This window comes from Schistocerca americana, chromosome 3, assembly GCF_021461395.2.
Source record: "Schistocerca americana isolate TAMUIC-IGC-003095 chromosome 3, iqSchAmer2.1, whole genome shotgun sequence".
Lineage (NCBI taxonomy): Eukaryota > Metazoa > Arthropoda > Insecta > Orthoptera > Acrididae > Schistocerca > Schistocerca americana.
In genome coordinates this window covers 373,192,838-373,206,112 of record NC_060121.1, presented here as the reverse complement: position 1 = coordinate 373,206,112, position 13,275 = coordinate 373,192,838, and the positions used below count along the sequence as shown (strand labels likewise).

General features: G+C 36.9%; 1 protein-coding gene across 2 annotated transcripts in view; it reads left to right on the top strand.

Moving 5' to 3' along the window:
• The first annotated feature begins 253 nt into the window (after positions 1–253).
• Positions 254–13,275, top strand: part of LOC124605678 (islet cell autoantigen 1) — a 43,769-nt gene continuing 30,747 nt past the window's right edge. For both annotated transcript variants that reach the window (XM_047137529.1, XM_047137528.1), the window contains exons 1-6: positions 254–485; positions 594–865; positions 943–1,103; positions 1,183–1,344; positions 9,417–9,609; positions 9,848–9,965. In XM_047137529.1, the coding sequence (XP_046993485.1) occupies positions 475–485; positions 594–865; positions 943–1,103; positions 1,183–1,344; positions 9,417–9,609; positions 9,848–9,965 (917 nt within the window). In that variant the 5' untranslated portion in view covers positions 254–474. The remainder of the gene's footprint in view (positions 486–593; positions 866–942; positions 1,104–1,182; positions 1,345–9,416; positions 9,610–9,847; positions 9,966–13,275) is intronic.

The window sequence follows — 13,275 nt, the reverse complement described above, 5'->3', positions numbered from 1 at the left end:
GATATTTATGACAGTACACAATAAAGTTTTTGTTCGAACTGTTTCAGATGCTAATGAATAAAAAAAATTATGGCTATCTAAAATATGAATGAACGCAATGTCCACTGGAAGGTCCAGATAATTTTGAATTTAAATAATTGCGTAGCGTTAATTTGCAAATTAATGTATTAGAAATCACTGACGGCTGATTTTTCCCGTATCAGTATGGTCATGCAATGCACATATTATCTTTGCAAATTACTGCCACATTAACTCAATATGGATACCACGCGCAATGTTGACAGTTGTGAATGGGAGTGATATGAAATTGTTGTTGATAGTGTATTTGTTTATGCACACATATGCCTTAAAGCAGTAAACACTCGTATATCGAAACTGATGTGCTGCGAAATGTCGGCGAAGAATCCACCCAGTATATTGTGATTTCGCTAGTAGGACTAGAAATTTTGTGCTTTATGTAGTTACCCAACTAAAATGAATGCTTAGTAAGTATAAGAGTACCGTCTCCACCTAGAAATACAAGAAATGGTAATGAGAAGACCTATTCAGTTATTTATTTATGAGTTTTCTGAATAACATGTGTTTTTATGTAGCCGGACGAATAGTGGTTGTAGCGGTACGGCGTATGATCGGTGGGTTGAGCAGCACGGCGCAGAAAATACCAATAAATCTGCACTAACCAAAATGCAACATCAGTACTGGGTAACAAAGGAAACGGTGTTTCGGAAACTGGGGAAAAAGGAAGACGAGTGTATTGTTGCATCAGATGCAGAGTTAGACGCAAAGTTAGAATTATTCCGCTCCATTCAAGAAAGCTGCCTTGTTCTTCAACGAATCATTGATAGATATCAGGAGAGGCTGTGTAGTAAGTTGATGTTAATATTGAAGCAGTAGTAGCATACTGTTCCGAAATGACTTCCTTTAAATGTGTGTTGTTCACAGCTTTAGCCCAAGAAGAGAACTCTATGGGACGATTCCTAAAGGAAGCCGGGAAAACCGATAAAACCAGAGCTGGGAAAATGATGACTGCAGTTGGCAAATCTCTTTCCTACTCAGGACAGCAGCGGCTAACCCTTAGGGTACCACTCTTACGTTTGTATCAGGTAATATTGTCAATAGGAGGGTAGCTGCATTGTTTAGGATTTTCGTTTATATCTTTTCTAAACGACATTTTTTGATTAGGAAGTGGAGACATTTAGACATAGGGCCATTGAAGATACACTGCAAAATGTGAATGGAATGGAAAAGGCAAGAACTGAATATCGAGCATCTCTAAGCTGGATGAAAAATGTATCACAGGAATTGGATCCTGATACATACAAGCAGTTGGAACGTTTCCGGAAGGTACATAACCTTTCATGCTATGTAATAAACAAAATGTAACATTGCCTCTCTCTCTCTCTCTCTCTCTCTCTCTCTCTCTCTCTCTCTCTCTCTCTCTCTTTCTGTTTCTCTCTCTCATCACACACACACACACACACACACACACACACACACACACACACACACACACTTGGAAATGTCCTTACCTATTTTCTGCTCAACCCTTGGCCAATTGGTGCTTATGCAGTAGTTGCAATCAGCTTGCTTTTTTGTAGTATATACCCCAATATTCAAACATTTTCATTTCCCCCTTTTTACACGGTGCCTCTTGTGATATATCCATGTGTGTCATATTCGGTTAAGTTTACAATCATGTATTGTATGCAAGCCATACTGCAAAACTTCAATGTATTGAAACAACACTGTTAAGCACCATTATCTACTTAATGCTTATAAAGGAAGGAAGGAAGCTTAAGAGTTAATGTTCCATATACAGCGAGGTCATTACAGTCAGTGTACAAGCTCATACAGGGAAAGGAAGGGGAAGGTAATTGGCTGTGCCCATTCATGAGACCCATCCCAGCAGCTGCTCTAAGTGATTTAGGAAAATCGTGAAAAACCTAAATTTGGTTGGCTGGACAGGAAATTCAGTCGTCATCATCCTGAATGCAAATCCAATGTGGTAACCACTATGCCATCTTGCTTGTTTTAATGAATGTAGTCGTTAAACTATATTAGTTGGGAAATTATGGTGGAGCCACAGTTAAGCTATTAAAACTATTTTTTGAAAATGCGACAATTCACTAGAAATTAAGTTTAGTCCAGAAGTATGGGGAGTGGGGAGGACATTACTTCCACTAACATACAATCTGCCCACTTTTATTATTCTCTTTCTCTCTCTTTCTTTCTCCCTCCCCCCCCCCCCCCCTTCCCTCCCTCTCTCTCCCTCCCCCTCCCATTTCAGTACTTATTTCTTTCCCTCTATCCCTCTGTCTTTCACTTTGACATTATGTCATCTCTGTAATTTTGCTGGCATGCTTACCAGTGTACCATCTTTGACCTTCTATTCTGTATGACACATCCATCTTCATCTTTTCTTCCCCTGGTCCTCACAACAGATGTGTCATACATCACTTTCATCCTGTGGTCTGTTCATTTTGTCCTTTTTTTTTATCTATTCCATCTCCTGAAAGTATGTATTGACCAAGTCTTCTGTCTCTTTGATAGACATTATGCCTGTTGGCTTTTGTCTTGGATCTTCGCCTGACATTTTTTTAATTTCACACTCTCACTCACTCACTCACTAAGTAGCCTCTTCTTCTTATTTATTTTTGTGAATATTATTATCATTTTGTCGAACTGGAACAAATGTTGTCCCTGGTTATTCTATTGTATGTACAATTTCTGCTTGCTCCGTTGATATTACAGAATAGTTCAGTCAAGAATTTCCTTTCACAAACGGAATGTCTTTTGGTATAATATAAAAGTTTTTCATTCCATTTCATGTAACTTATGTTGGGATTAGGGAAGCATCCGATTCCCACCATGTGCTTTGACCCATGAGGTCATCAATATGGTGGAAACACCTAGTTGCAGTGCATACAAAATGGCAATAATATTGTCACTACATGTACATTCCAACAAATATGAAAAAAATAAAAATGACAGAAAAATATCGCACTCCAACAATAAAATGAAACTAAAGGGACAACTGTAGGCAATGGAAATTTAGGACTGGGACAAACTAAACTCAACTTGCAACAAAATGCTACAGCCATAAAACCAACAGGAATTATACATTTCACATGACCAGTATAGCTCAAACCAAGTCCACAATACCAAAAAACCAACATCTGTAATTCCCAAATGTGGAATCGGACGTTTCCCTTGACCTATGTAGTTCAAATGAAGCTTTTGATACCAAAAAACCAACACCTCCTACTCCGAAAAATGGAGTCTGGCATTTCCCTTCAGCTATGTAGCTCAGATACAACTGTCAACACCCACAGGCAAACCACACCTACATAAATCACAAAACGCCACCAAAGCCAAAACCCCAACAACTCGAAAACCCAGAAAGCACCATATTAAATAGGTCAATTAAAACGCGACAAAATACCGTAAATATAAAACAGACAAAACATCAGAATTAGTATAGAGTAAAACCAGAACAAAAACTACTTACTGACAAATGCCTCTAACAAAAATCACCCAGGCTGGCTGGGGTGTGCGTGGAACCCCCCCCCCCCCCCCCCCCCAACTCACTGAAAACAAAGCAAACACTTACAAATCCACCTTACTGCACTGACTACACAGACTCAAAGAAACCCACATTACCACAGTGATAACCAAGACTCAAATGAACCCAATGCCACATGCTAAAATTAACTTGTCAACATCAACCATCAGAGGACATCATCAAATACAACAATGTGAGATTTACAAACACAAACCAAATAAAAAACAATGCGTCATAGTGATGTCACACATCCCAACAACATTATGTCACGGGTCAAAGTAGAAGGGTGGAATTGGACCCTGCCAGTGGCCACTTATGTTCTCCCTAACCCACATTACTTTTTCAATATGGCATGCCCAACTTATCACTGTGTAAGGAAACATTCTGTTACATTATTGTTTCACAAATATTGTTTCATTTTTAGTGTGAGAGCTTGTTGAAGGGCTTGTAACAGGACTGCAACTCTCTTGTGACTTTACATTGACATACATAATTTCATTAGTTGCTAATTACCGAGTCACATGCTAGTCATGAAAGTGAAGCATAAGTTGGAGATGTAAGTAGATACATTGTGAAAGAGATTTCGGTGTGAAATACAATCTGTTTTGCAATGAAATTACAATAGTATTTGATAGTTCCTTTTCCAAAACGAGTATACAGGAATTGCGCCAAAAAAATCATGAAAAAGACATCTCCCACAGAGAGGATATGGATATCTTGCAAATCAAAACAAGAATTCTACCCTACATCGAAAAATTTAGGCAACCGTACCCAAATAAATCATTACAAAAAATTGTAACTCTTTAAGTAAAGTAATCAAATATTAAAAAAAAGTTCATATTTTAGCTCCAAAAATCAATCAATCCTGTAATAGAATCAAAACATTCAGGGTTGTAATGAGAAGTGAGACCTCTGCCAGCTGTACCAGTAAAACTGAAGACTTTCTCTTAATTATTGATGATGAACATGTAAACAACCAATATGGCTTGCCCAAGTTTTGTATCACCGTGTCAGGAAACATTCTGTTACATTATTGTTTCACAAAGCATGTTGTGTCATTTTTAGCAAAAATCTTCAGTGACGGTTTTTTTAGTGCTACTGAGCATACAGGATTTAATGTCTCCTTAATAAGTGCCATGGAAATACCGAAATGCCACTTTCCTAATCCTATAAATGAGATAAGCATTTCCTCTGTAACTGGAAATTAAGTAAAGAGAACTATTGTCTCCTTAAAAAGCAAAGGGTCATCCGGTGTAGATAATATTTCTATTTAACTTCTAAAAGTGAAGTTTTGGCAGCCATATTTAATGCTTCTATGAATAAGGGTGTCTTGCCAGACAGAATGAAGCTTGCTGTAGAACTACGTCTCCACAAAAAGGAAGAAACAAAACAAGTTACACAAAGTTTTGGCAACCATATTTAATGCTTCTATGAGTCAGGGCTCTTGCCAGATGGAATGAAGCTTGCTGTAGCACCAAGTTACAAACAATTGTCCCACCTCTCTCTTGACCACATTCACAAAAGTCCTCGTTGGCTTGTGAAGTATCTTGAAAACTTTGATATGATTGATGGAGGGCAGTTTGGTTTCCAAAAAGGTATGTCCACAACTGAAGCCATATATTCTGTCACAATGAGAATAGGGTGGGATTAGGTAAGGATAAGGCAGGAAGAATCCCTAGGGGGAAAAAAGAGTAAAACCACTTGTATATTTTGTAATCATTGTAAGACTTTCATTATGTGAATCACAAAATTCTTATAAAAAATTGTGCCCCTATGGAATCACAGAGGCAGTGGGAAACAGGCTAAAATCGTACCTCCATGACAGGTTAAAGAATGTGGTTTTGGATGAGATCAGCAAAGAGGGTGAGGAGGTGGAGTCCTCCAGGGATCTCTCCATGGTCCACTGCTGTTTATATGCAAGAGTGACTTGCACATGTCATACCAAACATTTAAGTTCACTATGTTTGCTGATAATACTTACATTATGATAAACCCCAAATATTTAATCAACGTAGAGGCTAATGCCAACAAATTACCCCTGAAGTCCTAACATGCTTCAAAGAAAACTTATTGTCATTAAATACGAGCAAAACTAATTACATCTAGTTCAACTCCTGCCACAAAATCACACAGCAGGCACCTCTCATTCATGACAGTCAGCAAATACGAAGGATATATTGCACCATACTCTTAGCATATAAATAGCAAGGTAAGCTGGAAACATCATGTCCTCCAGGCCATAAAAAGGTTGACCTAAGCTATACTTGCCATTAGGACTCGTATATCTGAGATACTTGTGTGACAAAGTCCACTTACTTGGGTGCTTCCACCTTATTATGTTCTATGGAATCATCTTCTGGTGCAGTTCTACAACAAAGAAAACTTTCATTCTGTAGAAAAAGGTTATCCAGACTATAAACAGTTCCCTTGAGAACCTCCTGTCACAATCATTTTAAGAACTCATCTCCACTTCCCAATATATTTAAAATATGTTTATTCCATTTGTGGTTGACAATCCCATGCACTATGAAACAAATGAAATGTCCTGTGATAACAATGAAAGACGAAAGGCTGACCTCTATTTTGATTTCAAAAATTTAACCTAGATGCAGAAAGATGTAGACTATTTGGGTCCAGAATAATATTTGGTATGAGTTATCAGTTTAGACCACAGCCATTGCTGTGTTGTCACATTTTGGGGTGGCTACATTCTTTTGTTTGTTGGTGAAGCCACTGATGGACTTGTAGCTTAGCTCTACGTGTAGTTTAGTTTGGCAGGTGATAATTTGGTTGTAAGTTGACAAAGCCAGCAAATGTGAAAAAAAAATCTGGTTGTGGTGACAGACTGTCCTAGCTTAGTGTATTTGTAAACATCACCAGTGATACCATGTTCTAGTCACTATATTTATGACATTTGTCTCAAGTTTCTTACATCACTGATAAAAGCTGTGAGTCGTATTGAATATTCCTCTTTATCCCAGTATTCTAGCATATAAATATATATGTAATTCATTGTCAAATAACATCAGAGGCCTGTCGAGTTACATTGCATTATTTAAAAATAAAATAAAGATGTTTTTACTTCAGAAAACCTTTGATTCATTTGATGAACTTTTTTAGGAGACACATGTAGACTTTTGATGTATGTAGATTTTTATTGTTTGTTTATTATGTATTATTGGTCAACATGTAATTCTTATATAGTGCTTTTTTCAACTTTCATCTATTTTTGTTCTATTTTTATGTTTTTGTTTTACTGGAATTTTTCTTTAAGTTTTGTACTTTACCTCGTTACGTTTTCTATATACTTAACATTTTCATATTTTTTGACTTGTTCTACATCCTAGTTTTTTACACATATTAAATGATAAATAGAATATGTATGTAAATAAATACTCAAGGTACCATTTCACTGCCATTTTGCATGCTTGCAATCAGTTGATAGTTCTTTTTCAAAGATAATATATTGGATTCTGTATGTCAAGAAATCCTCTGCACCATCAAATATCTAATCTAATCAGTTTGTAGCATTGTATTTCCCTATCATCTGATAAAGTTGTGACTACATATTGAGTCAATACTTCTTCAACATCAAATAAGACAGAATATGAGTGTCGGAATGTCTGTGACTTCCAGAATATGAAAATGAAGAGAATTAGCTGGGTTTAACATTTCTGATTTTGAACTGTGGGTTGCCTAATGAGGATAGATATTCCTGATTATTGTAAAAGTTCAAAGGAAAGAACACAATAATCTTTAAACAAATTTTAAAAAGACATTCATAACATTATTCTTAGAAAATGTATTTAGGAATGCAAAAGACATACAGAGAGACGCATCTATGAAGCAGAGGTTTCTGTCAAATGTCGCTTCCCTGGAATGTTGATCATGCTAAATACAGTAATAAAGCATTCCAAATTGCAATTTTAAATATTCAAACTGAACACATGGTACTGAGTTGGTGAGAATTTCTGCAGATTGCTCATTGCCTAGTGCATGCTCTGTGACTAATTGGCTTTCTTGAATTTTCTCTCAGTTTTAGTGCGTTCAAATATCAGCGGCCTCAATATCTTGTGAAATTCAGGATTTTTGACTAGTTTGATGGCATTTGCATTCCAAACAAGAAGAACAGGAACAACATCCAGTGGTGAACTGCAAACTGAAAGATCTTTCTGTCATGTGAAGCCAAGCAACCATATCATCATCTTTATTGTCATAATCATCATCCAGTGGTGACATTCCTTCAAAGAGTTTGAATACCCATATTGCTTCTCTTGCCCTTTCACTGGCAGCCACATATTCTGAATCGGTTATTTACAGTGATCTGCTTTGTTGCCGCTTACTTGCATAGGTAATTGCTCCTACACAAAATCTTGCAACCACATCTCTAACTGAGTGTCAAGTTGCCAGATCACTGGCATAATTGGCATCACTGTGTACCTCAGATCTTCTGTTTGCACGTCTAGATTTACAATTCATATCAAATGATGCTGAACATTTGATATCCTTGAGAATCCTTTTGTACTAAAGATCAATGATTCTCTACAAACTTTGGTGTGTGGCTCGCTATGAATGCTGTATTGGGCCTTGTACCAACAGCTAAATACTTAAGACAGCCAACTGTTTCCCAATGTGAAGCATTTGTTGGTTTATCATTGGTCAATCCATCTGGATGTAGATTGGAGTTCACACAGGGCTTGCCTCCATTGTGTTAAATCATCAAAGCACATCTTTAACATATCTTTCTTGATTCACTGATCCACTCTCTTGACATATAATGTTAATATTTCAAAAATATCCTAGTGGCTCAACAGTAATCGCACTCATTTTGAATTTTCTTTTAGAAAACCTGTGTCGTCCTACATATTTACAGATTTTAATCGGTCATGAACACGAAGAATTACCGTCATTACATCACTGCAGTCTTCTCATAGAATGGGCAGGGATCTGGCTTACTATCCACAAGTCAAGGATTCGCTAGAGACAGCTTTCGTACATATAAGCTTTCAAGAACCTCACACACCCCATTAGTCCCCTCAGTAAATCCCTCAGGTTCCTGCATATATCGAACTGTGCCAAAGGAATGTATTTGCTAACACAAACATTCATAACTGCTGAAATTGTATCATATTTAGTGATAGGACTAAAAATTTCATTCTGGTCATATCTTCTTGTTGACCAAATCCACAAACAACTAGTCTTGCCGTATGGTGATCAGTTTTACCATCAACTTTGTGCTTAATTCTATAAACCCAAGATTTGTATAATGGGCTTACGATCTGGTGGCAGTGGTAACAAAGTCCACTAAGCATTTTCCTCCACTGAGGCAATTTCTCCTTCCAGTGATTTTCTCCAATGTTCATGGGTTACAGACTTAATAACCTTTGTGTAATTTTTAGATCTGTTTGTTTCAGCCAGTGTCATTTCAACAAAAAGATCTGGTTTCTTCAGTTGTTGCTTGTTTTACAGTTCTCTCTATCTAAAATTTGCTTCTGTAGGTCTGATTTTCATCATCCATTTCACTAGGGAGAAATACCATAGCTCTCTTTTTGATATATATATTTTCTTTAGCCATTGCAATGTCATTCTGATGGCTGTTACTGTTGTAAAGTTCTTTGTGTCAAACGTTTGATTGTAAATGTGTGAAGTTTGAAAAATATAATAAAAATATAAATTTTGAACAATGTTGAGGGCACAAAATTCTTATGAACCATTGAATTATGATGTATTCTTTCTACCTTATCAATTATTTGACTTTAATTTCATTCTTTGAGTATATTTTAAACCTATTTGTTTACTGTGCTCCCTTTTGTTTATTCAGTTTTATTTTATTTCATTATTGTATGTGTAACAGGTGCAGACACAAGTACGTCGAAGCAAGGTCCGTTTTGATAAGTTAAAGCTGGATTGCCTTCAAAAAGTTGATCTTTTAGCTGCAGCACGATGTAATATGTTTTCTCATGCTTTGATTCTGTATCAAAATTCATTGCTTCAGTTTGCAGAGAAAACATCTAAAACATTCACCACCATCTCCAATAGCTTCAAAGGTTAGTATTTATTATTTGTTTATAAAGAGATAGATAGAGTAGCTATATTGATGAAGAGATTTAATAAAAGGCATTTACCTGTATGTAAACTTAATCATATGAACTGACATGAGAAATAGTATCTAAATAAGCTATTTTTTCTCATTTGTATTTCAATTTGTGTCAAGACTTGAGAGTCCTTTTTAATAAATTTTCATCATATAATGAATTTTGTATCAAAGCTTGTCTTTTTGGTCAGGTTACCAGCATTATGACTTCTGTGTTGTAAAGGAATTGACAGAACCATCTTTAAAATTAGCAGAACAGATATCGGGCTCATCAGAGGACCAGCCAGTAGAGGAAGAAGATAAAGACAAGTGAGTTTCTTCATAGTTAATAAAACTGAGAGCTCTCTTTTTGAGCTATTAGCTATTGTTTTGTACTATTTTGTAATGATTCTACATCTTGACTCCGTAGTCCTGTATCATCAAATAGAAAGTCAGTTTACAGTGCATATTTACATTGATCACACTGTTGCACTGAGCCTGTGCGGAAGTCAGATTCTGCATAACACTCAAGTTGTTTGCTGTTATTGATAATGTATAGTCATTGATTGGTTCTACCAAGAAATTCATTAGTGGAATAGAGGGAATTGGCTACCAATAAATCTTTTAGGATACTCTTAAACTGAACTTTACTGGGAATTAATCTTCTTATGGATGCTGGCAATTTATCGAAAATGTATATTCTTGAATGACCTTTATGAAAATCTTTTTGGAGATTATTCTTATTTCTAGTGTTATTCCATGAGCTGAGTTGTTTGAAAAAGAAAGAGATTATTTATGACAAAATTTAATTAAGAAATAGCTATATTGGGAAGCAATACTTAGCTTCCCAGTTGCTTGAACAACATACCTTTGCAGGATTCTCTTGACTTGCCATGAAAAATAATGTGTATTAGACACTTTTGAACTCGGAAAAGTTTAGTTTGATGTGACAAGTTACCCTACAATGATTCCATATGACATGGGGAGTGAAGGAACTGAGCTGGAAGACTCTTGAAGATAGATGTAAACTATCCCAAGAAATCCTGTTAACAAAGTTTCAGGAACTGACTTTAAGTGTTGATTCTAGGAATATGCCACAATCCCATATGTATCGCTCACGTAGGGCTCATGAGGATAATATTAGAATAATGGCTGCAAGCACAGAGGCAGTCGGTCATTCTTCCTACGCCTCATACATGAATGGAACAGGAAGAAACCCTAATTAGTGGTAAAATGGGATGTGCCCTCTGTGATGCATATCACAGTGGTTTGCAGATTATAAATGAAGATTTAGACAGATTTGGGATGAAAGTACACAAAGTAAGCTAGCCTTTGTATTTTTTATATTACATATGGCTCACAAGATCTGCATTGCAGACAAAAATGGTTTAGGCACTTCAGCACATCTGTGTTTGTTCCTCCCAGTGGAATTTATTATTGGATGAGACACTTTCACATTTGTTAAAGAAATTCCTGATGAAATGCACCACTCTTCATTGGATATTCTCTGTTTCCTCTGTTAGTTCTATCTGGCAAGGGTCTCAGACTGCTGAGTGATCCTCAAGTATCAGTTGAATGAGAATTTTATGAGCTACACCTAGACACATTATACTTCCTGGGAATTCTTCCAATGAATCACAGTCTAGCAACTGCATTTCTGTGATTAGTTTTTTTGGTAATTCCACTTGAAATCACTCTATATGCATACTCCCAGGTATTTAATAGATGTGACTGCTCCTTGTGATTGATTGGCAATTGTATAATCACGCAAGACATTTCTTTCTGCTTATTAGTGCACAGTACTTTTGTTGAGGGTCACCTGTCAGTCTCTACACAAAGTGTTTACCCCCTGACTTTGTGACTTCTCTGTGCACTCCACCATCATCTGCAGACTGATTCACGGTGCTTCTGACGTTATCCATGAGATCATTTATATAAATTGTGATCAGTAATGGTCCTATAAGACTCCCTTGGGCCTTGCCTCAAGTTGCTTTTCCATATGCAGATTACTTTCCGTTAAGATTGACATGATGTGTGCTATTTGCTGAGAACTCTTCAATCTAATGACAAAGCTAGTCTGATATTCTGTATTTTCTTTAACTGACAGTGCAGAACTGCACTGAATGCCGTCCTGAATTCGAGGAACATGGTATTAATCTGGGACTGTTATCCACTACGTTCTGTGTCTGTTGGATGAGCTGTGGTTCACACAATTGCTGTTTGGAGAACCAATTTTCAGTCTCCAGAAAGGTCATAATATCTGGACATAAAATATTTTCCAAAATTCTACAACAGAGTATTGTCAGTCATCTGGGTCTATAGTTGCAGGCATCTGTTTGATGATCCTTCTTGAAAATGAGAATGATCTGCACTTTTACCTGCAATCAGTAGGAGTGCTTTGTTCCACCAGTGCCTACGGTAGGCTGCAGCTTGAAGAGGAGCAAGTCCTTTCTCAAACTGTGTAGCATCATGGAGGTAACCAGTCAGATCCAGGTGACTTTTCTCAATTGAGTGATTTCAGTTGATTTCTATCCCACGGTCACTTTTTTGTGTTTTTGTAACAATTGAGAGGAGGAACTACTGACTGAGCTTTCTCAGTGAAACAATTTTGGAAAAGCAAGCCAGTATTTTGACACACTGTCATTCTCCATTTCAGTGCCATTATGGTCACTGAATGTGTGGACAGATGGCTTTTCAGATCAGCAGATAGAATTTTACGTTTGAATTTGTAGGACACTTCACACATTATTCTCCTTTTGCTAATTTTATTTCATTTGGTTTTTTGACATGATGCTTTGGATATGTTTAAATCTTTGTTTAATCTGTCTTTGTTTTCAGAGCAGCTTTCTAGCATAGCTGTCTGAGTCACAGCAGGTCGTGCCCCTCCCTCACAACTTCACTCAGCACACATCTGTTAAAAGCACATTGTTTAGTAATGCTGGAATTTGTCCATTTATACTCAACATTTTCAGAGTTTTGGATATTGTTAGCATCCATTTATGTTGTTTTCTTAAGGGGAGCCGGAGGTGGTCAAATCCAAAAAATTACTTTTTTTTTTTTTTGCTACCGAAAATTAATTGGAACATTCCTCTTTAATGTAAACTTTGAATTATTGTTCTACTCGCCCTAGAAGTGGAGTTATTACCATTTTCCCCCACGCCTGCAGAGGAAATGGGCGGCTGCTGAATGCATCTAACACCTTCTCGTGACTTCCTGGCGAACTGCTTGGGATTTTCTCGGCCTGTTACGCATACAGCACCTTATGTTACGCATACAGCGAGTGTGCAAGGGTTGGCTACATTGTTTTCTGTGACAAATGAAGCGCTAAGAGCGCGCAACATTCTCTCTTTGCTGTTTACCGTTTCAAATTAGTTCATTGTTGCGCCTGTTGTTGGTAGTATTATACTTCTTGAGTAAAGCGTTGTTCTGGTTACGATGCCACGTTTTAGTAACCATGTATATAAGAAGAGGAAGAACGTAGGGAAAAGAAAATTGACACTAATACCAAGTTGCGATACTACAATTACTGAAACAGTGCGTTCTTCTGCTAAGCAACACATGGCCGGCCATAGCCCTGTGAAATCTTCTAGCAAGAAGCTGACTGGTGGAAGTGACAGATTTTGTGAATATGTTAGTGACA